The sequence below is a fragment of the Helianthus annuus genome, chromosome 8 (genome assembly GCF_002127325.2).
Source record: "Helianthus annuus cultivar XRQ/B chromosome 8, HanXRQr2.0-SUNRISE, whole genome shotgun sequence".
Lineage (NCBI taxonomy): Eukaryota > Viridiplantae > Streptophyta > Magnoliopsida > Asterales > Asteraceae > Helianthus > Helianthus annuus.
In genome coordinates, this window is record NC_035440.2 from 67,598,032 (window position 1) to 67,623,999 (window position 25,968).

Genomic DNA, 25,968 nt, shown 5'->3' on the forward strand with positions numbered 1-25,968 from the left:
GTACATCCAGGTTCGGATAAAATGTACCACGATCTCAGAACTACGTACTGGTGGCCTAGCATGAAGGCCCACATAGCAACCTACGTTAGCAAGTGCTTGACTTGTGCGCGAGTCAAGTCGGAATACCAGAAACCATCAGGCCTACTTCAGCAACCCAAGATACCACAATGGAAATGGGAGGAAATTTCCATGGACTTTGTTACTGGCCTGCCTAGATCCCAGCGTGGGAACGATACTATTTGGGTGATCGTGGACCGACTCACAAAGTCTGCTCATTTCTTGGCAATCAAAGAAACGGACAAGTTCTCCACTCTAGCAGACGTATATCTCAAAGAAGTTGTCTCAAGGCACGGGGTGCCAACCTCTATTATTTCGGATCGTGATGCACGATTCACTTCAGAACTGTGGCAAGCAATGCACAAATCTTTTGGCTCTCGATTGGATATGAGCACAGCTTATCACCCTCAGACGGATGGACAGTCTGAGCGCACGATTCAAACTCTAGAAGACATGCTTCGGGCATGTGTTATTGATTTCGGCAACCGCTGGGAAAAGCAACTCCCTTTAGTGGAGTTTTCATACAACAACAGTTACCATACCAGCATCCAAGCCGCTCCATTCGAGGCATTGTACGGACGTAAATGCCGGTCACCTCTCTGTTGGGCAGAGGTGGGGGATAGTCAGATCACAGGATCAGAAATGGTAGTTGATGCTACTGAACGGATTGCGCAGATACGGCAACGCATGGCGGCGGCTCGTGACCGTCAGAAAAGTTACGCTGATAAGCGCAGGAAACCACTCGAGTTCCAAGTTGGGGATCGAGTGTTACTCAAAGTCTCGCCCTGGAAGGGTGTGGTTCGTTTTGGCAAAAGGGGCAAACTCAATCCGCGGTATGTCGGACCATTCGAGATTATAGAAAGAATAGGCAAAGTAGCCTACAAACTGAACCTAACAGCAGAACTCAGTGCAGTTCACAACGTTTTCCACGTGTTGAATCTGAAGAAGTGTCTGTCAGATGAGACCCTCATAGTTCCTTTGAAGGAGCTCACTATCGACGAACAGTTACATTTCGTCGAGAAACCAGTTGAAATCACAGACCGGGATGTTAAGGTCCTCAAGAACACGAGAATCCCTCTTGTTCGAGTTCGTTGGAACTCCCGTCGTGGCCCAGAGTTCACCTGGGAAAGAGAAGATCAAATGAAACAGAAGTACCCCCAATTGTTCGCGAACAGTACAACCACTGCTGAGGCTGAAGCTACCACGGAATTTCAGGACGAAATTCCAGATCAACGGGGGGGAGGATGTGACACCCCAGGAAAACCAGTAAACGATACAACTTACCTAGCTCCCTCAGTGAGTACGTACCAAATTTCAGGACGAAATTTCTTTCAAGTTGGGGATAATGTGACAACTCGTATTTCAGAACCTATCTTTGTGTTTACTGTGACGTGTATAAACTCTATGCGATTATTTGATATGTTGATATTAACGAATAAATGCTACATGTTATATGAATGTATGTGGATATGTATACTTGTCACGCAAGCCTTTAGGGCCGCACACTTCATCTCTCGTTACACCTCTTTCTCGGCCCACTCTACTTGACTCAAGACCAAGAGGGCAGCCCAGTGAAGGGTTCGGCCCACCTCCCTTTTTACGCAAACACATAACCCAATGTGGGGGTTTGATTCTCATTGCTTGCAAAACACTTTACACACACACAAACCCTACACTTTCCTCTCTCTCGAAACCGGCGATCCCACCTTCATCCCTTGAAGCTCTCGGATTAACTCTTGTTGCATCCTCTAATCCGGTTAGTGTTTATGTTTGGTTGTATTACATGATGCTGTGATATATAAATGTGCTCTACATGATGATGGTGTTATAAATTGTTAAAGTTGATATGCTTGAAATCGGCTCATGTGTATATATATTTGTTAATGTTTATATAACTCGAACGGATTGAAAACATGTTAGCAGATTTGATGTACACATAAACTAGGTTGCATGCTAGTTTAGAACCGGTTGGTTTAAAGATCGGATTGTATGTTCTACATGATAATGGATTGACTGGTCTTGCTTAGATCATGACTTAAGATTTCATGCTATTCGTTGAGTGTTAGTCGGATAATCCAGTTGTAAGTTCATATGATATTGATTAGTGTTCTTGAATTGATAATGATATGAATATGATTGATTGCTGAACTAATTGTTATTTGATCCGATATGAAACTGCCAAAAGTTGTTTGCTGATATTACGGAATTGATTGAGCTGCAAATTAAGGAAACCAGGAAGTCTGTTACATCACCTAGTCTAGACACGGATTGCGAGTCGAGAACCCGTTGTCTCGACTCGAGACCACAACACCGACACAAACAGCACAACTCGAGACCATGGTTGCGGGTCCTGTTGTGACTCGAGATCGCCTAGTCTCGACAAGTACATGCATGACTCGAGACCTCTTTGGTTGCGACTCGAGACCTTGAGGCCAGCACAACTCGAGACCAAACTGTCTCGACTCGAGATCTCTAGTCTCGACTCGAGACCACAAACACATGCACACTGATTTGGACTTGCACACTGTTGCGAGCCCAACCATTTGGGCCGCATACTTGGACTTTGTTTACGTGATTATACTGTTGAACTTGTGCTGTTGTTGAACTGCCATGCTAGACGTGTATGCTATGATCGTTACTTGTGTACAATACGTGTAGAACATAAGTGCACTGTTTGAATACGAACCTAACTTGTATGGTAACCATGGTAGGACGTGGTTGACCACCATATAGCTTAATTGAACTTTTCTGTGTATCTGCCGAGCAAAACCAAGGTGGGTTCACATCCTTACCAAGGCATGGGTTCCCAGGGTCGGGAATGGGTTTAGAAGATTTCTTGTACTTAAGTTATTTTCGGAATTACGTACTATGGGCCTCGGGAGAGGAAGGGATATTGATAGATACTGCTAGACTAGTGATACAAATACTTCTCTTCGCACACACGCCGGGAATGGCTGCGATAATAGTACTGATCTTCGCACACATGCCTAGAATGGCTGCGAACTATACACTAAACTTCGCACACATGCCGGGTGGGCTGCGATACAAATATACCTAGTCTAGAATACTTGGGAAACTCCCACTAATCTTCGCACACATGCCTAGGGGCTGCGATACAAATGCATACAATACATGGATTACCAAACGAACATACGATTTACAATGCGATTACTATAACTGATCAAACCACTGTGAACTCGCTCAACTAGTTGTTGACTCTCTGTTACAAGCCTTGCAGGACCTTAGGTATACATGGAGCTTGCATGGGAGGCACAGTCGTTGTGGACATGGATCGTGGACGTTTTGATAAACACTTATGACAGCTGAAAACTTAATAATTGCATTGGATTTTACGCTATGCTTCCGCTACTTAAACTATCTTATTTGGACACCTTTCATATTGTGGGTTGATATACACTTACGTTTATTATTACTTATTATGTTCGATATGATTGGTGGCTTGATCCTGGTCATGTCACGCCTCCAAGCGGTGGTACTCCGTGAGTGGATTTTGGGGGTGTGACAAATATGATTGCTACTTTTCTCAATAGCATTAAATTAAGAGTTTTCCACTTGGATAATTACCACAATCCAAGTTTCCATATGAACAAATCTTGTTATTTATTTGTTATTCATCATCGTGAATAACACATTTTCTATTAAATTTCTCTTGGAAATCAGGTTTTCCAAGTTCTATCATATATGTATGCAACCGTCATTACTTACGTGTTTGTTGCATATTACTACTTGTGCAATTAAATTTAAAAGTGTGCACCTGATAATGCTTGCCCTTAACGGGCTTTCCATGCCTTTAGCTTTCTTCGCGATCGTCACGTGATTTAGGTCCTTGATGAGTATGCGCTGCTTGTCATACCTCGGACTGTTCCACAGTCATATCCACAATTCGTTCAACTCTCGTCATATTCAGATGCGAGTATCCTTCAATTAAACATTTACAAAAGTTAGTAATTTCGACATTAATGAACGCCCATATTGTAATACAATGCTTTTTACTATACGTGTCAATGCACATGGTTTCGTTGGCTATATCTACCCTTTACCGATTTGACTGGTGTAACGTGTATTACACGATAACCCAATGTGTTGTTCTCAACACTTTAACCATACTAAACCATTGATATATACATGTACTTACCGGATTTGCGATCAAGCCTCGAACCGAACACCCTTTATTCTTTAACCTGGAGCTCTGATTACCAACTTGTAACACCCTTGTTATTATTTTAAGGTTTTCGTATTGTTTACTAAAATAAGCATGTAATCATGATTAAATGTACTTTACTAAATACGGTTAATTTAAAACTTTTACAAATAAAGGTTTAAGTACATCGTAATGAATTTGTGTTCGTCGTTTAAGAGATAGGACGAAACGCCGTGCGGAAACTTTTAACTTTATCGTGTTCGGTTCTTCTTCGAGCTTGATCTTCATCCGGGCACTCTTGGCGGTCACCTATGATAAGACCAACTTAAAAGTTAGTTTCGATAGTTAAATAACAAGTTTAAACAAGTTATATGGGTCAAACAAACAAAATTAAACATTTTTTGGAATTCAGGGGGGGCTAGACGCCCCACCTAGCCTCCTTTTTGACAGCAAGCTATTTATTTGTTGCTGTATAATTCCTAGCCAGCCCAAGTTTCACGAAAACGGACATAACTCATTCGTTATTGATCCGTTTTACACGATTCTTTTTCCTACGCGTTCGTAATTTAATTTTCCATCACATGGAGTTAAAATCCAACATCCGAATTCACAAAAATTTATATTTCAAGCTCTCGGCTTGATATTCAACTATGACACTTTTGACACGTTCATGCTTTTACCAAACTAATTTGTTATTTTTCCTTCAAAATCCCATGGTCATCATGTTATATCTGTTTACTAATTTCAAGATTTAACTTTACGGGTTCCTTAAGAAGTTTTAACTCGTTATGCATATATACTCGTTTTTACCCGTTACGAGTATTTTACATTTTTCGACTTAAATCATGCTTCTATTGGTTTACATCCTATCACCATTTTTATACGAATTCCAAGGACTCAATTTAACAAGACGCTTATTTCAAAACAACTCTTTAAAGGTTGTTTACCCTATTTACCCCTCAAGGGCTTTTTGGTCAATTTTAGCCCTTCATTTGCGCAACGAAGGACTTCCGATATTATTTGACCAAAATATCACTTTTAGCTATAATTCTAAACATGCGTACCTGACTCGGGTCATAAGATTGACCCGTTTAAATACCTTTCGCTATTAATATCTAGTGAATAGCAATGCTAACCATGTGTTAATTCCTGTGATCACAAAACTCAACAAGCAATCATCAAATATTATTGACAAATGGTGTTAACAACACCATTTGATCCGTTTAGTCGAAATGACCAATTGTCGTTATAAGATGGCACTTAATTACCATTTCACCCCTTTAACCTATCCTGGTTTACTTTTTGAAATCATCCAACTTGAAAGTCGTTTCCTGTTTTATTTGACCCATTATGACTTATGCCAAATGGTGTCGTTTTAAATCCCTTTATCTATTCGTTAACCCATGTCCGGATTACCATTTCACCATTTTTACCCCTTTCTACCATAATTTATGGTTTCTACCATTTTCACTTGATCCGACTAGCATTATATCGCGCCGGAACATCATGTTTCATTTACTTAATATAAATCGTATTCCATGTTCACAAATAAGCATTTTGTAATAAAAGTAAAAAGGGCGTAAGCTTAACTTACCTCTCATCCGATTTCGCTCTTTCTTCGCGTTTTCAAGCCGTTTGACCCGCTTCTTTTCCCAAGCCGCCACCTAGCTCGTTTAGCGTCAAACTATCGTCATCATTTACAAGGTGGTTAGCTTAGTCTTTAACAATCGCGACTATTCCACCTTACGTATTTCTATGTCAAAACTACTATTCGACTTCATCATTTGTTAATTCAATTTATCAAAAGTTAACTACTTTTGATCACGTGATTTACACAATTAAGTCTAGATTAACTTTATGCTTTGAACCCTTATCGGTTCATACTTCTCATAATTTGTCATACCATTCAAATATGCATTTCACCTAAATTTTTAACATTTAGCTTTCATTTAGGCATTTTATCAAACACCTAATAGGCATACTTTTACACCTTTACAAACTAGTTCATAACTAGTTATTCTTACCAAAGTTAACAACAAAGTTAAAACCCCCATGTCTAGTGTTCATGAATTACACCTAGTACTTGTATCATAACATCAAGTTTCACAATTTTACCACTCTAACTCAAGTGTTCATCATATCTTTATAAAACCCATTTAGCACATACATGGTTAATCATCAAATTCCTATTTTTCAATCTTAATTCATAAATTTTTCGACTAGGGTTTGTTCCTAGATATGGATTCATCCTAGTTTCATCTAAACATCGATCATGCAAGCTCGAATTTCGATTTCATAAGTTCATCAAGAATTCAAGATAGAACCAAATAATGAAATTAACATACCTTGTGATCACTTCACTGAGGTGATCACCAATTTGTGCTTGGATTTTCGATTTGGGTTTGATTGCCTCTTTGATTTGATCAGTTCTTGCAATTTAGGGTTTTGAGCAAGAGAGCCTTTCCTGGCTCTGGTTAAAATCGCAGACACATATACGTATGTGTGTGTGTTTTATTTGTTTATTTTGTTTTAATAAAACTTTATCTCATTTGCCCAGGTTTAGTCCCTCAAATTTACCCAAGTTATTTAAAGGGTTATCTATTTCTTGTTTCTTTTATTGTTTTAACAACACTTAACCAACTAGGTTGATATCCCTAGTTACTTAATGGGTCTGGGGAAGTCATAACCCGTAGTATTTTTTTTTAAGTCCCGTTAACTCGGGCTTTATATAGCTTTGTTTTCTCAAAGCGTTTATTCTCTTTTCTTTTAACATAAAATTATTTATTTAAATCATAATTTTCACCGGGTTAATTTTACCACTAACGGTATTTTACCTGTTCTTAGTATTAACGGGGTTTAATTACCAAACCTGTTTTCGGGGTGTTACATCAACGAAGTCCCTCATTTTATATCGACTTAATCGCCGAGGCCAATGGCGAGCGGGTCATTAGTTAATAGCGCTATTAGGTTTAACAAACCTCACACCGTGCCGTTCGGACGGGCGTGTACTAATGGACTATGGCACGTCGGTGATGATAGACACCGACGCTAGGGCACAACTTATTTTCGTTAGTAGTCGATATGGTAACGAGTCTGGTAGTTTAAAAATGGGGTAGCCCCCACGGCCGGAGTGCCGGGCTGGATAGCCAGGGATTATGAACATGGGGTAGCCCCCACGGCTGAAAAGGCCGAAGTAAAAATGGGTTAACTAATAAACGTTTTCGAACTATGGGGTAACCCCCATGACTAGATAGCTGGCTAAGATTAAACTACGTTTTTGGAAACAACTCTAAAATGGACAACCAACTGTGAACTCACTCAACTTTGTTGTTGACTCGTTACTATATGCTTTTCAGGTCGTTAGATGCTTATGGAGCTTGCACGGGGAGGAGGTCGTTGTGGGATATGGACTGTTATGTCCCGTTCTAAACATTTAAACTTTATGAACTTATGTTTTGGTTTTACGTCTTATGCTTCCGTTGTTTAATTTGAACTTGGTTAATTAGTTTTTTGAACACCAATTATATTGCGTGGTTGGATTTTATCTATTTTAAATACATTGTTCAATATGATTGGTGGTTGGATCCTAGTCATGTCACGTCTCCAAGCGGTGATACTCCGCGTGTGGATTTTGGGGGTGTTGACACAAACCTCCTTGTTATGTTTCTTATAAATTTATTGCTTCAATTTTATCATATTCATGTTTTTAAAAATAACAAAAAAAAAGAAAAACAAATACATAAGATCATGATATGACCAAAAGAATATCAACATGTGATCTACATCGATTAAAAACAATCATTTGGTAGGAATCGATTCGGTTAGTTAGGATACCACCACGATAATGGCATGCACTCATATAACATATAAACAAACAAAATGTACACTCTATTTAGAATGCAACTCTGCTCTCAACAAAATTTACAACGAAACACCTGAAAAAATTAAGGGAAGTTACGAATTTAGTTTTTTTAAGTTAACAAACACAAGTTGTTGGAGAAAAATTATATAGCATAAACTAAAAAAAATTGTCACATGGCAACTTCTTAATGGTCAAACCACTGTTCTTTAGGTTTTTCTTTTAATATATTGAATTGAATGATAATGATAATGATAATTTATTTTGTTCACTATATATTATTTAATTATATGATACTAAAAACTATATTAGATATTAAAACAAATAAAATGGACATGAGAAATAAATATAAGAGTAAACTGCCATTTTGGTCCCTGTGGTTTGGGCAGTTTTGCCATTTTAGTTCAAGTCTCAAACTTTTTAAATCTGAGTCCCTGTTGTTTCACTTTTGTTGCCATTTTAGTTCAAAATCCAAAAAACCCCTATTTTGACTGTTGAAACCTGATTGTTTTGTCTTTTTGTGTAGGGGCATTTTGGTCATTTTGATTTACACTTCTAATAAATTAAAACAAAATTAATTATATATTATATAATATATATATATAACTCTCTCTCTCTCTCACTAAAACACATATCATTGTCTCTCTCTCTCTCTCAGTTCTCTCTCTCTCTACACAGATTAACCGCCATCCACACTCCTCTCTTCCCCTATAGTTCCGGTCGCCGGATTTCCTCTTCATGCCATTCTACACACACATCTATATTCAGAGGTGATGAGGATGATGCCGATGGTGAAGACGGTGAAACACAGAGAATCTGCAGCCGATGAAAGGTAAGCGGTGGCAGCATGGCGGTCATCTGCAGACCATTATCTAAAACACCCCTCTTTCTCTCTCTAAAACCTAAAACCCAAGTTTTTACCCTCTGTTTCTCTCTCTAAACTCGTTCTAGGGTTTGTGAAAGGTAGGCGGTGATGAGGATGATGCCAGTGATGAGGATGATGCCGATGATGAAGACGGAGAACGAGCCACGTTTTGATTAAACGGGGGTCTACAAATGTTGATTGTTGACCAGGTTAGGGTTTGGGTTTGTTTGAAGAAGATGATGATCTGCAGATGTTGTTTGTTGTTCAGGTCCAATACTCGTTCAGCGTTTGCGATTGTGGAATTGATTAGGTGCAATAAGGATGTGTTCGTAGGTCAGGTTTTGATGAAACGGGGGTCTGCAGATTGAAATTGGGTTCAGGTTAGGGTTTAGGTTTTGATAAAACAGGGGTCTGCAGATTGAAATAGGGTTTGTTTGATGAAACGAGGGTCTGCAGATGAAACGTTGGGGAAGATGAAACGGGGGTCTACAGATGTTGATTGTTGTCCAGGTTAGGGTTTGGGTTTGTTAGAAGAAGATGATGGTTTGTCTGCAGATGTTGATTGTTGTCCTCTTGCTTTAATATGTTATAATAAAATTAAAATGACCAAAATGCCCCTGCACAAAAAGACAAAACAATCAGGTTTCAACAGTCAAAATATGGGGTTTTTGGATTTTGGACTAAAATGGCAACAAAAGCCCAGATTTAAAAAGTTTGAGATTTGGACTAAAATTGCAAAACTGCCCAAACCACAGGGACCAAAATGGCAGTTTACTCTAAATATAAATTATGTGAAACAATGAGCCATGGATTGTTTGAAAAAGCTTGTGGGAAGACTTTTTTAAAATTTGCTGATGTGTGAAATTATACGCCCCGTTTGCGATATGAGCATATAATGTATATATGTTTGGGCCATGGGGGGCAAAAGTGAAAGTGCACTAACTTTAACGTTATTTTACTAATTTCGTGAAAATAACGTTAAAAGCTAAGGACGGTTAATCATGCATCATGTGATGGCGTTGATAGCTGAAAGACAAAAGGGTACATGCACTAATCGGTCTTTGTCCCGATTGCTGAGTGTTATGTATCTTATGTCCAAGGCTTGATGCAAAACTACTATCGAGCCGGGGGTCTTACTGGAAGCAGTCTCTCTATTCGTACGGGGGTAGAGGTAAGGCTGTCTACATCTTACCCTCCTTCAGACCCTATCTTTGCTTTGCTATTGGTGGGATATACTAAGTATGATGATGATAATGATGTGTGAAATTACCATGCATAGTTTTGAAGGTTATGCTGCATTGTTGATGCTCTTATAATCTGGCTCTTACCAAAGACAAACACTCCCTAGCAAGTATAAACGAATTCAAATCATCATCATCATAATACTCAGTAAATCCCACCAATAGCAAAGCAAAGGTAAGGTCTGATGAGGGTAAGATGTAGACAGCCTTACCTCTACCTCATAGGAATAGAGAGGATGCTTCCAGTGAGACCCTCGGCATGATAGTAGTTTTGCATCAAGCCTTGGACATAAGACACATAACACTCAGCAATCAGGATAAAGACCGAATAGTGCATGTACCTTTTGTCTTTCAGCTATCAACGCTACCCCATGATGCATGATTAACCGTCCTCCGCTTTTAACGTTATTTTCACGAAATTAGTAAAATAACGTTAAAATTAGTGCACTTTCACTTTTGCGCATACCGCAAGCAGGGCGTATATAAACGAATTCAATCAATGAAGTGTCCATAATGTGGCTCTCTCCCTCGTTGAATTTGATAGGTGTTGCAATCTTATTGTAAAACTTGTAAGTTAATGTTTTACGCTTGTGCATTGTACCATAAAACAATGCGACAAATTTGGCTCGTGTATTGTACCATAAACTATGGGACAAATTTAGGATTTCTGATTTGAACATATGAACTTGTAACAATTTAACTTTCTCAAATATTTAACATAATACCCGTCTCAATCGGTGTCAAGTTCAAACAATCGTTAGTGCACCCCAAAAACTAGCTACGTTATATGCTAAATCATGCAAACTACCTCTTCTTCATTGTTGTTACATAGGTCCTTGGACTCCACACACCTCTCCATCCTGAAAATTGTAATAACACTAAGAAACTCGCATGTTCAATTTCAAGCATGATTATCATAAGATAACAAAGATTAGGAGATACTAGATAACACTAAAACAAAATTCTTCCAACACTTCGGTAATACCTTGCCCCACATACGACCCGACTCACGTCATTAAGGAGTCTTTAGCGAATTTTAAAAAGAGACCTTGTTAATTAATGAAGTTTACATATTGCTATTTTACTTCCTTATTAATTAATGAAGTTTACATATTGCTATTTTACTTTTTTTTACAATATTCTCACACCAAATAATCATTCAAAATAAAAATTCAAATTTATCTGGTTAATACGACTTAATATCTTAAACTGTTCATGTTTTCCTCCTCCCCAAACTTCATTTTCTTTAATTTAATTCAATTACTACTTCAGGGCCCTCAAACATACCACCAAATTAGTGGGTCAATGGTATATCAAACAATTTCATGTCAACATTTCAGGTTCTGGAAAAGCTATATATATGTATGTTACTGGGAAAAATGCAACTTATAAACATACAGAAATAATCCTAAACAACATAATTCCTAAGACGCACACACATTTAGTAATCTGAGTCATATAACAGGTGTTAAAAACAGGCAAAAATTTAAAAAAGAAACACAAACCTCATCATAAACAAGCTTTTGGTTGCGCCAGAATTCCAAAGGCGGTAGGACCACTCTTCCTGTATAAAAGAGTGAATTTCAAATTTTGTCCTTTATCTTTATAGTGAATTTCAGGCGGTGTCCTTTATTTTTCAAATTGACGAGTCTTGTACTTGGTGTTTTAAAATCTTGCACGTTATGTCCTTTAGCCCGAACCCTGTTAGATTTTTCTGTTAAATCCGGTCATGTGAGTTGCACATGAAGGTATTATTGTCATTTCACTTTTCAGGGATTAGTTTACAAATATTTAAAATCTAAGGACAATTGTGTAAAATAATTAAAAAGACATAAAATTAACTTTACTGTCCCCCCTCTCTCTCTCAACCTCCCTCCCTCTCTCTCTACTGAATGTTGAAAACCATTTGAAACATTCAAACAGTGAAGGAACATGATGGTTTAAAATGAACAAAAAGGCTCCGGCGGCGGAGGACCTGATTCAAACACGACGGCGGTGTACGATAGGAGCTCGACGAGGATAGGGCAACCGGCGGCGATTGACTGACGGTTTAAACTGAACAAAAGGGCAACCGGCGGTGATTGACTGAGTGGCGGTTCTGAATCAGGTGGTTTTGGCGAAGATGGATAGGGTTTTGGGTGTTACACTAAGGAAAGATGGATAGGGTTCTGAATCAGCTTCGGGTTTGTAAATTGGGTGTTGCAGCCGACAGGACAGGAGGGATCGTTTTGGACAAGTTAGGGAAGAGTTTTGGGATGAGAGGGAGGTTGTGGGTGGTGCAAACGGTGGCTGGGGTGATGTGTTTATGGTTAGGTGAAGTTAAGTCTGTGTGGGGTTCGATTGCGGTGAATTCAAACCCCCCTAAATCAAGTTGAAGTCTGGAACATCGTCCAAAATCTGATTTTGATTCCGATTCAGATAATAATTGAGGTGGGTTTGAATTAGGAATTTGAAATTGGGGGTTTTTTATTTGTGGGGTTTGAAATTGGGGAGAGGGTGTGAGCTGTGTTGTGCTGGTCGGCTGGGGGTGGTGAACCGGTGGTGGCGATGGTCGGGTGGTGGTGGATGGTTGTAAGGGGTGGGTGGTGGTGGTGTTGGCAGTAGGTCATGGCTGGTTGGGAGTGGTGATTGAGAGAAAGAGGAGATATGAGAGTGTTTTAGTTTTTTAAATTTGTTTTTGTTTTATTTATTAAGTTGTTTCTAAAGTAATTGGTATAAAGACAAAAATGCCCTTGAGTAATGAATGATCAAATTTAACAGAAAAAATTAACTGAGTTAAGCTTAAAGGACATAACGTGCAACATTTCAAAACATGAAGTATAAAACTCGTCAATTTTAAAGACAAAGGACACCGCCTGAAAAGGGGTATAAAGTAAAAGGACAAAATTTGAAATTCACTTTGTATAAAATCATCATCATCATCATACTCAGTAAATCCCACCAATTGCAAAGCTAAGGTAGGGTCTGACGAGGGTAAGATGTAGACAGCCCTACCCCGTAGGAATAGAGAGGCTGACTCCAGGAGACCCCCGGCTCGATAGTAGTTTTGCATCAAGCCTTGGACATAAGGCACATAACACTCGGCAGCAATTAAGACAAAGGCCGATTAGTGCATGTACTCCCTTGTCTTTCGGCTATCAACGCCACCACATGATGCATGATTACCATCCTCCACTTCTAACGTTTTTTTCACGAAATTAGTAAAATTAACGTTAAAATTAGTGTACTTTCATTTTAGCCCCCCGAGCGCCCACACATATATACTCTGTATAAAATAAACCATTTAATTATCTTATGCTTTAGACATCCAACTACTTATATATATGGTTGCTTCTCTAACCTGATCTAGATTTTTTCCCACTGAATGATTCTATCGACAACATGTTTGCACTTCCATCTCGTTCCTATACAATAACAACCTGTTAATCCATAACAAACAAGTATAATCAGAGTTGTTTGTAGATTTACCTTCTTGCGCATTGAAAAAGCTGATTTAGGACTTGTTACGAGTTTCCTTTTAACCAGTAGTTTGGTTTTAGACCTGTTCTGAGTCTTGACTGCTTTGGAACTGGTTCCATGTGTTGCAGGTATACCTTCTTTCTGTGGAATGTTAACTCTGTTTTTTTTCTTGTTTCTGTAGCCTTTCATGTTAGTTCCCACATCGTCATTTACATCTATCACACCCACACTTGATGGATCAGAACACTTAGGTGTGACGTGTGTATCCTCTAAATCACTTATCCTTATGTTAATATGTGAATCACTGCTTACAACAGTATCATCGTTGTTTCTCTTATCCTTAGTAACATCACCATTTTGGTCAATCTGTTTCCATTTTGATTCCATCTTTACAGCCTTCTTGTTTAAATTCTCAGAACTGCCTAAAATCCCAGGATCAATGCCATTAAATAGTAGAAAACTATGTTTACTGCTATCCGGCTTTTTCATAGATCTAGTCACGCGCCTGCTAGGAACCCCAAAACACTTTGATGGTGTGGATGAGTCAACGGGATTCATCTCGAGACTTGGATCATCCTTAAATTCTGCTGTCGTAGGAGATCTTTCAGTTATATGCTCCTGTTTAAAGAAATAAGATTCATTTTTAGAGGGTTGTATGTGACCCCAAGATCCAGAAAGAGTTACGGGTTAATATTATCACAGGTTTCAAGGCTCAACCACTCATGCTTGCCATTGTAATGGTGTAAGAGACACTTGAAAACATTTTGTTTAGGCAACCATGAGACAAACGTACTAAGAATAAATTTCTTTTTGGGTTTTTTATTTCAAAAGATTGCAACGAATTGAAAATATAAATGCCAATGGAGAGATGAGAACTATACATGTGAAATTTCAACCGAGGATGGATTACTACTTTTATTGTTCAACATTACGTCTTTGCAATCTTGAACTCCCATATCCACAGTGTAGCTATCAGAATTATGTGGTTTACCATATCCTTCAATGGAGTCTTCTTCCTGAACTGAAGATAATTATCATATGGAGAAAGTGAGAAATGCATGTTCCATACTCGCAAAATTTTGTACATAATTACACCCGTCTAAAGGGCTGTTTGGCAACTTCTGAATGGTTAAGTGCTGAATCAGTAAGAGGTTTGAATCATTAAGTGCTGAACCAGTAAGAGGTTTGAACCATTAAGAGGTAGTATAATACTTAACCGTTCAGAGTCAAATGTCTGACCAATTAAGATTAGAGGTCTTAATCATTCAGACTTTGTATAATGCTTGATCATTCAGAGACAAATGTCTGAACCATTCAGACATTTGCTCGCGAAACAAACAGTATGAACCATTAAGTGCTAAACCAGTAAGACGTCTGAACCATTAAGAGCCTCATTAAGATGTAAACAAACAGCCAACCAATTAAATCTTCAATGAACGATAAAACTTTCTTCTAAACTAGCCATATGGGATATGAATCCGTGGCCAGACGAGAATAACATGAATAAGCATGTTACCCTTGGATTGTTGACCCGTTGGGTTTTTAGTAAACTACTACTTAAAGCGATTCGTATTTACCTCCTGTGACACATTTGGCAGCAGATTCTATCTTGGGACAGTATTCTTTCCAGTAAGGGGGGAACCCGATAAAAAAATGATCAAACACCTGCACATGTAACAAATATCATATTACAAAAGGGAAAAGTGTGAGAAAAGGTCAATGTTGGATTTTAATAGAACTAGAGATCGACATTTCAACCATTTACCTACGAATGGGCTAACTCAGGTTATGTTTTTATTTGTAATGGTTCAAATCATCATCATACTCGGTAAATCCCACCAATAGCAAAGCTAAGGTAGGGTCTGAGGAGGGTAAGATGTAGACAGTCTTACCTCTACCCCGTAAGAATAGAGAGGCTGCTTCCAGTGAGACCCCCGGCTCAAATGTGTAAACAAAAAATTCTAACCCAAGTCAAATGGGTCAAAGTCACCTAAAGTGTATTTTTACTGCATAAAATTTCCTAAACTATGTTATTCAAGAAAACTAGAGTATTGTTTAAGAATAATATAAATTCATACTCGGATTAAGCGAAAAAAAAAATATCGGGTCAACATGTGCAAAATGGCCAAAAAACTATTATGTGACCTAAATGGTCCACCTAGGTAATATGATTAAACGTCATTGAGATTCTTAGTTATCCAGCTATCTTGTTATACACAAAAATTCTAGATCAGCTATTAGTAATATTGACAAAAGTGATCTATGATATATGATTTAATGGTTGTAACCAATGTCTGAGGGTTGAAAAAAGGATGATTGATATAAATATACAATTAATTAAAACAAAATAAGGAAATACTTTGTGTGGAAGAGCATATGAAAAATAGGGAAGAATACCTGAGGGGAAAATCCATTTTCAAGGGTGCGTTGTTTGTTAATAAAACCCTGGAGAATGACGCATACACCATCAACTGTCTCCAACTCAAATAAATCGAAGATCTTGAGTATGGGCGCAGAAGAGAAACATCGAGCAGGCCGGTTCCTATCAACAAATTACATTTCAATTTCACAACTAACTAACTAGAATACATATGAACATATTTAGAGAGAGAGAGAGAGAGAGAGAGGGCGGACTGACTGTTGAGAAGTGAAGCCTGCAACCCCTAGGGTTAGGGTTTGATAGTGATCGTTGGTTGGGGGTTTGGTTAGCCACCAGTCTAGCAGAGTGACCTGCAAGAAAGAGGGAAATGTGTGAGGAATGAAGGAAGGAAGGAAGGAAGGAAGGAAGGAAGAATTTAGGAAGAAAAACTTACAGTCTTCTGGAAGTAAGAGCAAGAAGCCATTGGAATCAGAGGTCCTGATCTCAACAACTAGGGCTCGCAACCGCTAAAATCAAACTCGGGTTTAAAAACTTTAGAGTAAACTGCACAAATGGTCCCTGAGGTTTGATTACTTTTGCCACTTTAGTTCAAAACTCAAACCTTTTGAATCTAGGTCTCTCTGGTTTCAATTTTGTCGCCATTTTCATCCAAAAGCAAAATTTAGTCAGATTTTTCAGTTATCATCTAGTTTTTTTTTGTCTTTTTCCTCCCTTTTACTGAAGGGCAAAATGGTCAGATTTTTTTAATTTGTTATAATAAAATGTTAAAAGACCATTTTACCCTTCATTAAAAGGGAGGAAAAAGATAAAAAAAAACTGGATGTTAACTGAAAAATCTGACCAAATTTTGATTTTGTATGAAAGTGAGAACAAAATTGAAACCACAAGTACCCAGATTCAAAACGTTTGAGTTTTGGACTAAAGTGGCAAAAGTGACTAAACCCCAGGGACCATTTTGGCAGTTTACTCAAAACTCTATTTCACTAAAAAAAACTTCCTAACTTACATTAAAACAGAATGTAGACGGGCAACATGTTGCGTCGCCAGCCCTTTCTAAATTGCAAACCCTAACCTTTCAAAGACAAACCCATGCCCCCTGTTGGGAAGAACAATTGTTGTGGATAACCCGTTAGACCTTAGTCAAGAAATGGATAGCTTCTGGTGTTAGAGAGCCAAAGATATCAAAAGCAAAAGGGACAAAGAGATGTTGGTTCTCTACGCAAGCTTTAACGTGCTTATCCATTTTCTTTGATTCTGCTTTTCTAGATGATTGCCCAGCTACAAACATGTTTTCTCTTAAACCAACCAAAGGGGAAAGCCCCGTGAGGTCCATACAAGCATGTTTCCCCCAGCCCATCCAAAGACGAGGCTGGTCGCAGAGTAGATCTCCCTTCCATAGGGTCCGTGAGGAAATTTACAGAAGCCTCTTTCTTAGCATAAATCCCAGCTCTTCTCAGGATGTCCCACAAAACATCTTGCACTCAGTCATGCCGATATTTGAACCCAGTGAGCTCTTTACAATGGACTGAGGGCTCCCCGTATTTATCCATACAAGCTTTACGACATATCGGGCAGGTTTCATCTTCCGGTTACGAAGGGATCATCAACTGGTATTTGAGAATGGCTTTGTATTCTACTACAGACATGCATTGTCCCAACCCCTCAATCGGGATAACGGTCAAAAACTCCTGAGCATGGGGGCCTTTCAGGCACTCAAACACCGCCTTCTGGCGGGGTGACAAATCAAAAACTTCTCACTGGCTCTGAGCGATTTTGCTAAACAGAGCGTTCCCCAAAGTTAAGTTTTCTGTGACTTCGAGGGGGCAGTCCTTATTAGAGAAACCGCCAATATCAAAGTCCGGGAGAGACATTTAAGCGTTGAGCGCCTGCTAATAGTACGGGTCAAGCCCGACGACCCCACTGTTTCAAAGGATATGATCTCATTTTGCCGATGATTTCGATTGATTTTACTTTATTATATTATACTATAAAACTATAAATACATATTAAATTAAATTTAGCTATACTAAGCTTATTTCCTTTTTATTTTGTTCATCAAAAGTGTGTCTCTTTTTACTTTAGCAAAATATTTATTTTAACTCTTACTATTAAAAAATTAACAAATATAACATTAAAATATTAAAAAAAAAATACATGTGTGTAACACCCCATGTTTCGAAAGTCAAAGTCAAGGTCAAGATCGAAGTCAAAGGAAGAAAAGATTGCTAATTGCGATTTGTCACTCCTTGCTCTAATCCTGTTTTGACTTCTTTGACTTATAGTTAGTCTAATAAATCATTTACGTTGGTTGTATTATGTGGAGTATCTATTAATAATCGAAGTTTGTTCGCTATTTATCGATATATATCGCTTTATCGCTTATCGCAATCGCGCTCGCAACTCGAAATTCGCATTTTGGTGATTGTTATACGTGTGTGTGTGCCTTATATGTTACTTGTGCATGTTTATTTATGTTATGTGTGGTAATCAATCGAATCGCAATCGAAACGCAAACGAACTCAATCGGAATCGAACTATGATAATTAGTGGAGAAGAGATAGCGCACGATATGAATAGTTGGGATTAAAAGTAATTTGAATAGGAAACCCCATCGCATCGCATCACTCGCAATCGAAACCGAAACAGGAAAACTCGTCGCGTAAAACGCTCAGGTCAAGCGACTGGTCGATCAGGTGACCAGCCGTTCGATCGGACTACCGTCCGATCGGACAGGCTGTCCGATCGAGCTGCCTGGCCGATCGGCCAGCCCTTTCCTCTTTTGGAACTCTATAAATACCCATGTCACTTTCATCCTTTCTACTTTTGGCAACTCTATGACCGCACAGCACGCTCTCCTCACCTTTTCTCAGATTTCTCTCGATTCCGGTAAGATCTCGACCTAAATCTTGTACTTTTTGATCTACACGCACTCCTACACCTTTCTATCTTTTAATCTTAATTTTTACCCGTGAAATCATCAAGATCCAAGGTGTTCTAGGATGACGTCATCATGTGTTCTTGAAGAACTTCATGTTTTGGCCTCAATCCACCAAGAACAACTTAGATCTAACCGATTCCCACATAAACTAACAAAGATCTTTCATAGATCTAGACATATTCACGGTGAAAAGGATTGAGATAATGTTTTTCCAACTTTCTTTCAACTCTTTTACACTCAATGCACTCAAAACCGATAGAATCGGAGATTGTACCGACTGCCTACTCATTTTTGTGGTTGTGTTGGTCCAAGATCTGGATCCTATCGACGAGGGTTACCGATTACGGGTTAAACTTGGAACACCGTCTTGAACAATTAGCTGACCGGATTTGGGTGATTCCTATCCGATCAGGAATACCAAGTATTGACGAGGTTCCCGTTGCTTAAAACGTTATCAAAATGCCTCGATAAAAATGACAAACAATAAAAACAACCAAGTGTAAGGCGAACAGGACGACCAGGATGAGGTGTCGTCCGATCGGACTGCTGTCCGAACGGACAGCCACCCGAACGACCGGTCAGCCGAACAGCTTACACCTTGGGTCCCACACTTAACCAACCTTATCTGAAGTTTGAGTATTGAACGAATTGCTATCCGATCGGATTACCCTTCGGATCATGAGATACTTGGGCTTTAACACTTAATCGATTTTTCAAATATGTTCAATGCAATAAGGTCGCCACCCGATCGAACTGATGTCCGATCGAGTGACATCCTGCTGAGAACTTGTTCTTGCTGAAGTACCAGCTGAACGGGTTGCCGGCCAATCGGATGACCGTCCGATCGACCGACCTGAAAAGTTGAGATACTTCAATGTTTTCAAAATGCTACAACAAAAACTTCAAAAGTCAAGCCATCATACACAAACACATCCTTCTCAAAGGAGGAAACAATCCACTCGAACGGCCATCCGACCGGACAGTCGTCCGAACGGACTATCAACCGCACGATCAGCTGTCCGATCGAACTACCATCCGATCGACACTTGCTCTCGTTTTACGCATTACTTACCGTTACGCTATCAACTATTCAGGCTAACCCTACTCTCAAGCGCTCCCTTCAATCCATCAACCGCTGTGAGTATACTCGATCCGTTTTTGCTTTCGCATTTTTGGGTGTTACATACGTTACTTATACTAAATCACAATCGATCACACTACACAATGTTTTAAATGCTAACCGTTATCGCATGTTATACGTGACTTAATGAATGCTTGTTTGTTATGTTTACACATGGAATGCTGTCTACATGCCTAGCAACGATAGTACTATAGTTTGGACTCAGCACCCGCTCATGCGGGGGTTGTTAAGGACAATTATTTGCATGGATTACAGTGGTGATCATGTATTACGAACTGCCTTGGGCAGTCAACCCACAGTCATTGGTATCGATAGGTTCATATCGATAACTAACATGCTTCGTTTTACTCAGTGTACGTGTTGGTTATGCATAAACTATTTTGAACTCTATATGCTATTATCAAACTTGTATACTCGCCTTTACACTATGTGTATTGACTTTTATTTTAATGTATGTGACAGGTGCTTAGGATGTCTATTTGCTTGGGAATCGAGGCTAGGAAAGAGTCTTAGTAACCAACAAATAGTTGTCTGTACTAAATAAATCTGAGTTGTCGGAACATGTTTATTGTTTTTGAGATATCGAAGTCTGTAATAACGTTGTTACTTGATGGGTTACGGTATGGGACGTGATATTTAAACTATCCGGTAAATTAGTTATGGAATTTCTCTTGAACAATCTGTTTCGCTCAGTGCCACGCCCCGATGTTTCCACCATCAGTTGGGGTGTGACAATGTGGGCCCCACCTATCCACCTACCCACCCCCACCCCCATCCCACCCATGTCTTCTTCCCTCTTCTTTCTCCCTAGCGTGGATGAAGGTTAGTTTTCTCAGTTAAGTTGGTATAAAATGAGTATAAGGCATTTACTTTAAAATAATTAAGAAATAAAACATTAAAAGATTAAGAAAATACATGTGGGCCCCACCTACCCACCCCCACCCCAGCCCATGTCTTCATCCCCCTTCTTTCTCTTTAACCTGCAACAACCCAGAATCACCGCCACCACCTATTGAAGGCAGCAGGTTATTTCGATCATCTTAAGTGGCGGGATGAAATCGATGTAGTAAAAATAACAATGAAAGAAAAGGGGGTAAAAAGGTACCGGGTTGGAGTTGGATATAGGTTGGGAACCAGATGCATTTAATGTTGCTAGTCATTCACATACTCAAAATAATGACATAAATCAAATGGTGAGAACACTAACAGATGATATTGCAGATTTGGAAAACCTTATGGATTACTACATATGTTTATTAAATTGAATGACTTACAATTTATATTCATTTAGTTTTCATACCTATTACATGAAAATCTATAATTATTATCCGTCAATTTTCATGCCTATTTTGTGTATTCGATCTTTGCACTTCATCGCCACCTGCACAAATTAGCAAACAGTTCAATACCCAAATTTTTATTTTTTATTGTATCGTGATTTTATGAAATCGTATAAAAAGTATTACATGTGAGCGGCTGAGGCAGTCATAAACACCATAGAAGTTCAGATTGTCGAAACCCCCGACCCCTACCCCGAGAGCGGGAGCCGCGAACACGAGCTGGTGGTATCGGTGTTTATTAATTTGGCAGCGGAAATGAGACTTCAGGATCGTAGTTATGAAATAAATTTCAGAGTTTCAAAACACCAAACTTTTATATTAAATAAATGGGATAAAACCCATATTTCATTCATAATATCTTTGTAGGGATAAACCCTAGTTGCTGAAAACATAAACTTTTTATTTAGGTAACTTTATAGCCACCTTCTTTAAGCCTTCAGTGCTCCATAGCTGCCTTCTAATATCTTTCACATCATGTTACCTGAAACGTGTTTTAAAAATATTTTATCAGCAAGAAATATTGACGAGTACATTCCAGTTTATAAAAATGAGCTTTTATAACTTTATAGTATTGAGAGCGATTCCAATGTTTATATCTCCCCAATTACTCATTCAGTATTTGTCACGTTGGCAGTTACAATGACTGTGGTCATATTACTATTGACTAACTCTTTGTCTAATAGTGTAACGACTCACCTAAAAATGTCCTAAAACACTCCGTAAGTGGAAACCCGAACCCCTGAAACCCTAATGTGCATGAAAAACCAAGAAAACAAGATTTCTGGGTTTCACGCGGGCCGCGTAAAAGTAAGCACAGGCTTATGCGGGCCGCGTCAACTTAAAATTATTCCGGATAAGCATGAAGGCTTCACACGGGCCGCGTAGGTATTCCTCCAAGTTCACGCGGGCCGCGACAGCTCAACGATGAGCGAAAATCTGGTGCCGCCACGTGTCGGTGACTCAGCAAAACCCTAGCCACCTTTATGGGTCTCGCGGGCCGCGTAAAAGCCTGTTAAGGCTTACACGGGCCGCGTGGGACTCATTTTTCAGCTATAAATCTCCAGGGCATGAGCAGTTCATCTGCGCTCGAAAAACATTTCAAAACACGAAGTTTACTGTTCAAATTTGAAATTTTCAATAGGGAAACGTTGCCGCGACTACAGGGTATTAACTCGATCACTGCTACGTTTCAAACTGTTCAATTCTTCTCTTTCCTTCAGCCTTTTATTATAGAAAATAGTAGCTCGGGATTATACTTTCTAAATCCCGAAACTTTGCCCGTTATTAGGGTAATAACTCTAGTCACTGGTACGATTCAATGTCCGATCGATTGAAACTATCCGATGGATGTTTAAGTGCTGCTCAAACTCGGGTTATACTTTGTCATTCGTCGTGAATTCGATGGATGTTTAAGTATCGCACTTTGTCATTCGTTGTGAGGGTTTCTATCTCGTGATTGTCGTTAAAGTTGAATTGAGTTAATACACTAATACGAGTTCCATTGTATCTAGAAATTAGAACTCGTAAGCAGGAAGCTGCTAGAATACTTAATAGCTAAGTAAACTTAATAGTTAAATAAACTTAGCAGTTAAGTTAGCTGAATAGATTAATTAATCTGTTAATTAAGTATGATTAATTAGTTAAGCGAGATTAATTAAGCTAAGCTAAGCGAAATTAATTAAGCTAAGCTAGATTAATTAAGCTAAGTGCAATTAATTAAGATTAAGCAAGATTAATTAAGCCAAGTAAGATTAAGTAATCAGCTAAGCAAGTAAATTAAACACCTAAATAGATATATATGAAAATAAATATATACATATATGAGATAGATAATATCAAAGGAAGGTGCAAGGAAAGTATAAGAAGATATACATATGGGAAGGAAGCTTCCTAGAAAAGATATAGGTAATTTCCTAGAAAATACAAAGGAAACTTCCTAGAACTTTCGTACTTCTTACCTATAAATAGGAAGCTTAGGAATTCATTTCCTTTGTTCATTTCTTCTATTTTTCTCTCTATACGTTGGTGTTCTAACCAATAATCACCGATGTGATGTTCTGTCCGATCGATTCAGGAACCATCTAACAAATGCCAACGTGTTATACTTTGTGAATTTCGGTAAACGGAATCCAAAGTGTTATACTTTGTTAAATTTGTGAAGGTTCGAATCTCGTGACTACGGTTAGGTTTGATTTGGGTTTTACACAAATACGTATTCCATTCTGTTAAACTGAATGTTTAACTACCCGAAAATCTGCACTATACACTTACAATCAAACAAGCTGTTAAATCATCAGAAGATTCAGAACAATAAAGTATATTCTTAATTATCAGAAGGAGTAGAATCAAGAAGCTTGTTAAATCAATACTGCATGCTTATACGATGAGTCATTCTCTTTTCATCAATCATGTTTTACAATACTCCAACTATTTTCAAAGTTATATTACAGGGATTAAGTCGTGGTTACTTTGAATCACTGACTAGTGGGGTGTTGTGCACATTACTAATTTATCATGGTTAGGCTAATAAATCCTAACAGTGACAAACGTCACTACTTGGGTGACAGGACCCAATAGTGGTATGACCATTGTCACACGGGTGGCAAGGTGCCAGATAAAAATAAGATAAATGCCATTGTAATCGCTCTTATGCTGTAATTTATAACTAAGGGTCATTTTATAAAAATGAACGAACTCACTCAGTATTTCCTGCTGATAAAACCTTTTTAAAACGCGTTTCATGTAATTACAGTAGATCGGAATAAGAGTTGGATACGGCACCAAAAGGCTTACAGAAGTGGCTTGATTTATCAATTAAATTAAGAATTTTCATTTTATGTAATCGGGTTTATCCCATATGAAAAGCTACCTTTGTAAAACATGGGTTTATCCCATCTATTTAATAAATAAAATCCGGTGTTTCTAAACTCTGATATTTTTCCTAACTCACGGTCCTGATGGAATTTCCGCTGCACTACTTTTCTAAATAAACACTGGTACCACTTGGCTGCTCGCGGCTCCCGATTCCGTCCAGGGTGGGGTCGGGGGTCGTGACAGAAGGTGGTATCAGAGCTACTGATTTAGGCCAATAGGTGTTGTGATAATAATACCTAAGCTTAAATAAAAGAGTTAGGAAATTACTATTAACTGGTAGCACACATGATAACATTTAGACTTGAACTTAAGAAAAGATGCCTTAATATAAGCTAAGATAAATACTTGTATAAATAAAGTGTGATAGGTTTTGGTATGCCATGGGAATGAGAACTAGAACGTTGCAAGTATAATAAATAAGCAATAAAACTTGACCACTGTTATTTCTTATTTATTAGTACTACTTTGTTCTAAAACATGATCCATCATGTGAAGACTAATTTGCTTAGTCTTTGTTGAAAGTCATAATGCACTTTCCAAATCATGATTTAAGAAAGATCTATTTATGGGAAATATAAATTTTCTCTGGCAAGACTGGGTATGGTGTAGCAGACTCTCCAGCTTGTCCGGATATACTGAGGTTACCTCTCCGGCTAGAACCGGGTAAGCAGGTATATAATATGTCAAACAAGTGACAAGATTTCCCTAAATAGTATCATGACCTGATATCTGACTTGTTTTTAATATGAATCTGTTAAATACATTGACCTTACTAAAGGTATGTATATTACAGCATGTGAAATATATGATTATATAAATATGTATTTCTATAAGGAATTCCAAAAGCCATAACAATTGACAATTAAGAATAAAGCACAAGCATATGTGTCAATAATAAATCTAGATTCCTTTATCAAGAATCTCTTACATATATCGATATCAAACATTATTTCGTTTGATCATCTACTTGTGAAAAACAAGAAAAACGAAGTTCAGGAGTCGCTCGCGGGGCGCGGCAGCCTAATTAGTTAGGTTTGTCGCGGGCCGCAACTACCTTTGTTTGTCGGACAAGGCATTGTGCTACGTGGCACATGACTCATCGGACCTACACGTTGACTCATCAAAGCTACACGCGACACGTGGTCTCTCGCAGGCCGCGAAGGCCTTAGCCTTCTCTTTCGCGGGGCGTGACAAAGTGGCCGAGCAGCCTATAAATGGAGGGCTCAGGCTCATTTGTTCAGTCGTTCAATTCTCGATTTCTCTCTAAATTCTCTAGTAGTAGAAATTCTGCCCGAGCATAATAGTCACTATTAAACGAAGCTTTGCCTCGTTGTAAGTACTATAACCCTGCTATTACCCTACACGATCGATTTAGAATTCCGTAATGCATGTCGGCTCTGCCCAACCCCATCATTGGAATTCTTTCTCGTGTGTACACCCGATTGATTTAGAATTTCCGTAATGCATGTCGGCTCTGCGCGACTCAGTCATTGGAAATTCTGTCTAGAGTTGTACGGTTAATTTGAATTGGGTTATTTTACTAACACGTGTGCATTATTTGATTTAATAGATAATAACCAGGAGATTCTCAGCAAGCCTTAGCATTATTTAAACTTGCAATGTGAGTACATCTGCTTTTCGTAAACTGTTTT

At 38.5% G+C, this 25,968-nt stretch overlaps 1 protein-coding gene across 3 annotated transcripts; it reads right to left on the reverse strand.

Annotated features, from left to right (window-relative positions):
- Nucleotides 1-8,678: 8,678 nt before the first annotated feature.
- Nucleotides 8,679-16,566, reverse strand: LOC110873017 (kinetochore-associated protein KNL-2 homolog). Of its 3 annotated transcripts, none has more exons than XR_004864952.1 (10): nt 16,457-16,566; nt 16,282-16,373; nt 16,041-16,185; nt 15,221-15,308; nt 14,525-14,664; nt 13,653-14,261; nt 13,525-13,588; nt 11,690-11,748; nt 10,910-11,044; nt 8,679-9,560 (listed from the first exon to the last, which is right to left on the reverse strand). XR_004864952.1 is itself a non-coding variant. In XM_035976593.1 (10 exons), exons 1-9 carry the CDS (start codon nt 16,484-16,486, stop codon nt 11,009-11,011), a joined length of 1,263 nt encoding a protein of 420 aa, XP_035832486.1. In that variant the 5' UTR covers nt 16,487-16,566; the 3' UTR covers nt 8,679-9,560; nt 10,993-11,008. The 3 variants fall into 3 exon arrangements, 2 of the variants coding, with proteins under 2 accessions (XP_035832486.1, XP_021977629.1); XM_035976593.1 differs by having other exon boundaries at nt 10,993-11,044; XM_022121937.2 differs by lacking the exon at nt 8,679-9,560 and having other exon boundaries at nt 10,833-11,044.
- Nucleotides 16,567-25,968: the final 9,402 nt, after the last annotated feature.

What these genes read in the sequence shown, in the direction of transcription:
- LOC110873017 (XM_035976593.1), bottom strand. Translation starts at nt 16,486, where the DNA reads ATGGCTTCTTGCTCTTACTTCCAGAAGACT. An exon ending in AAAATGGATTTTCCCCTCAG is followed by an intron (nt 15,309 to 16,040) that starts GTATTCTTCCCT and finishes TTACATGTGCAG; the next exon opens with GTGTTTGATCATTTTTTTAT. An exon ending in CCTCGGTTGAAATTTCACAT is followed by an intron (nt 14,262 to 14,524) that starts GTATAGTTCTCA and finishes TTCTTTAAACAG; the next exon opens with GAGCATATAACTGAAAGATC.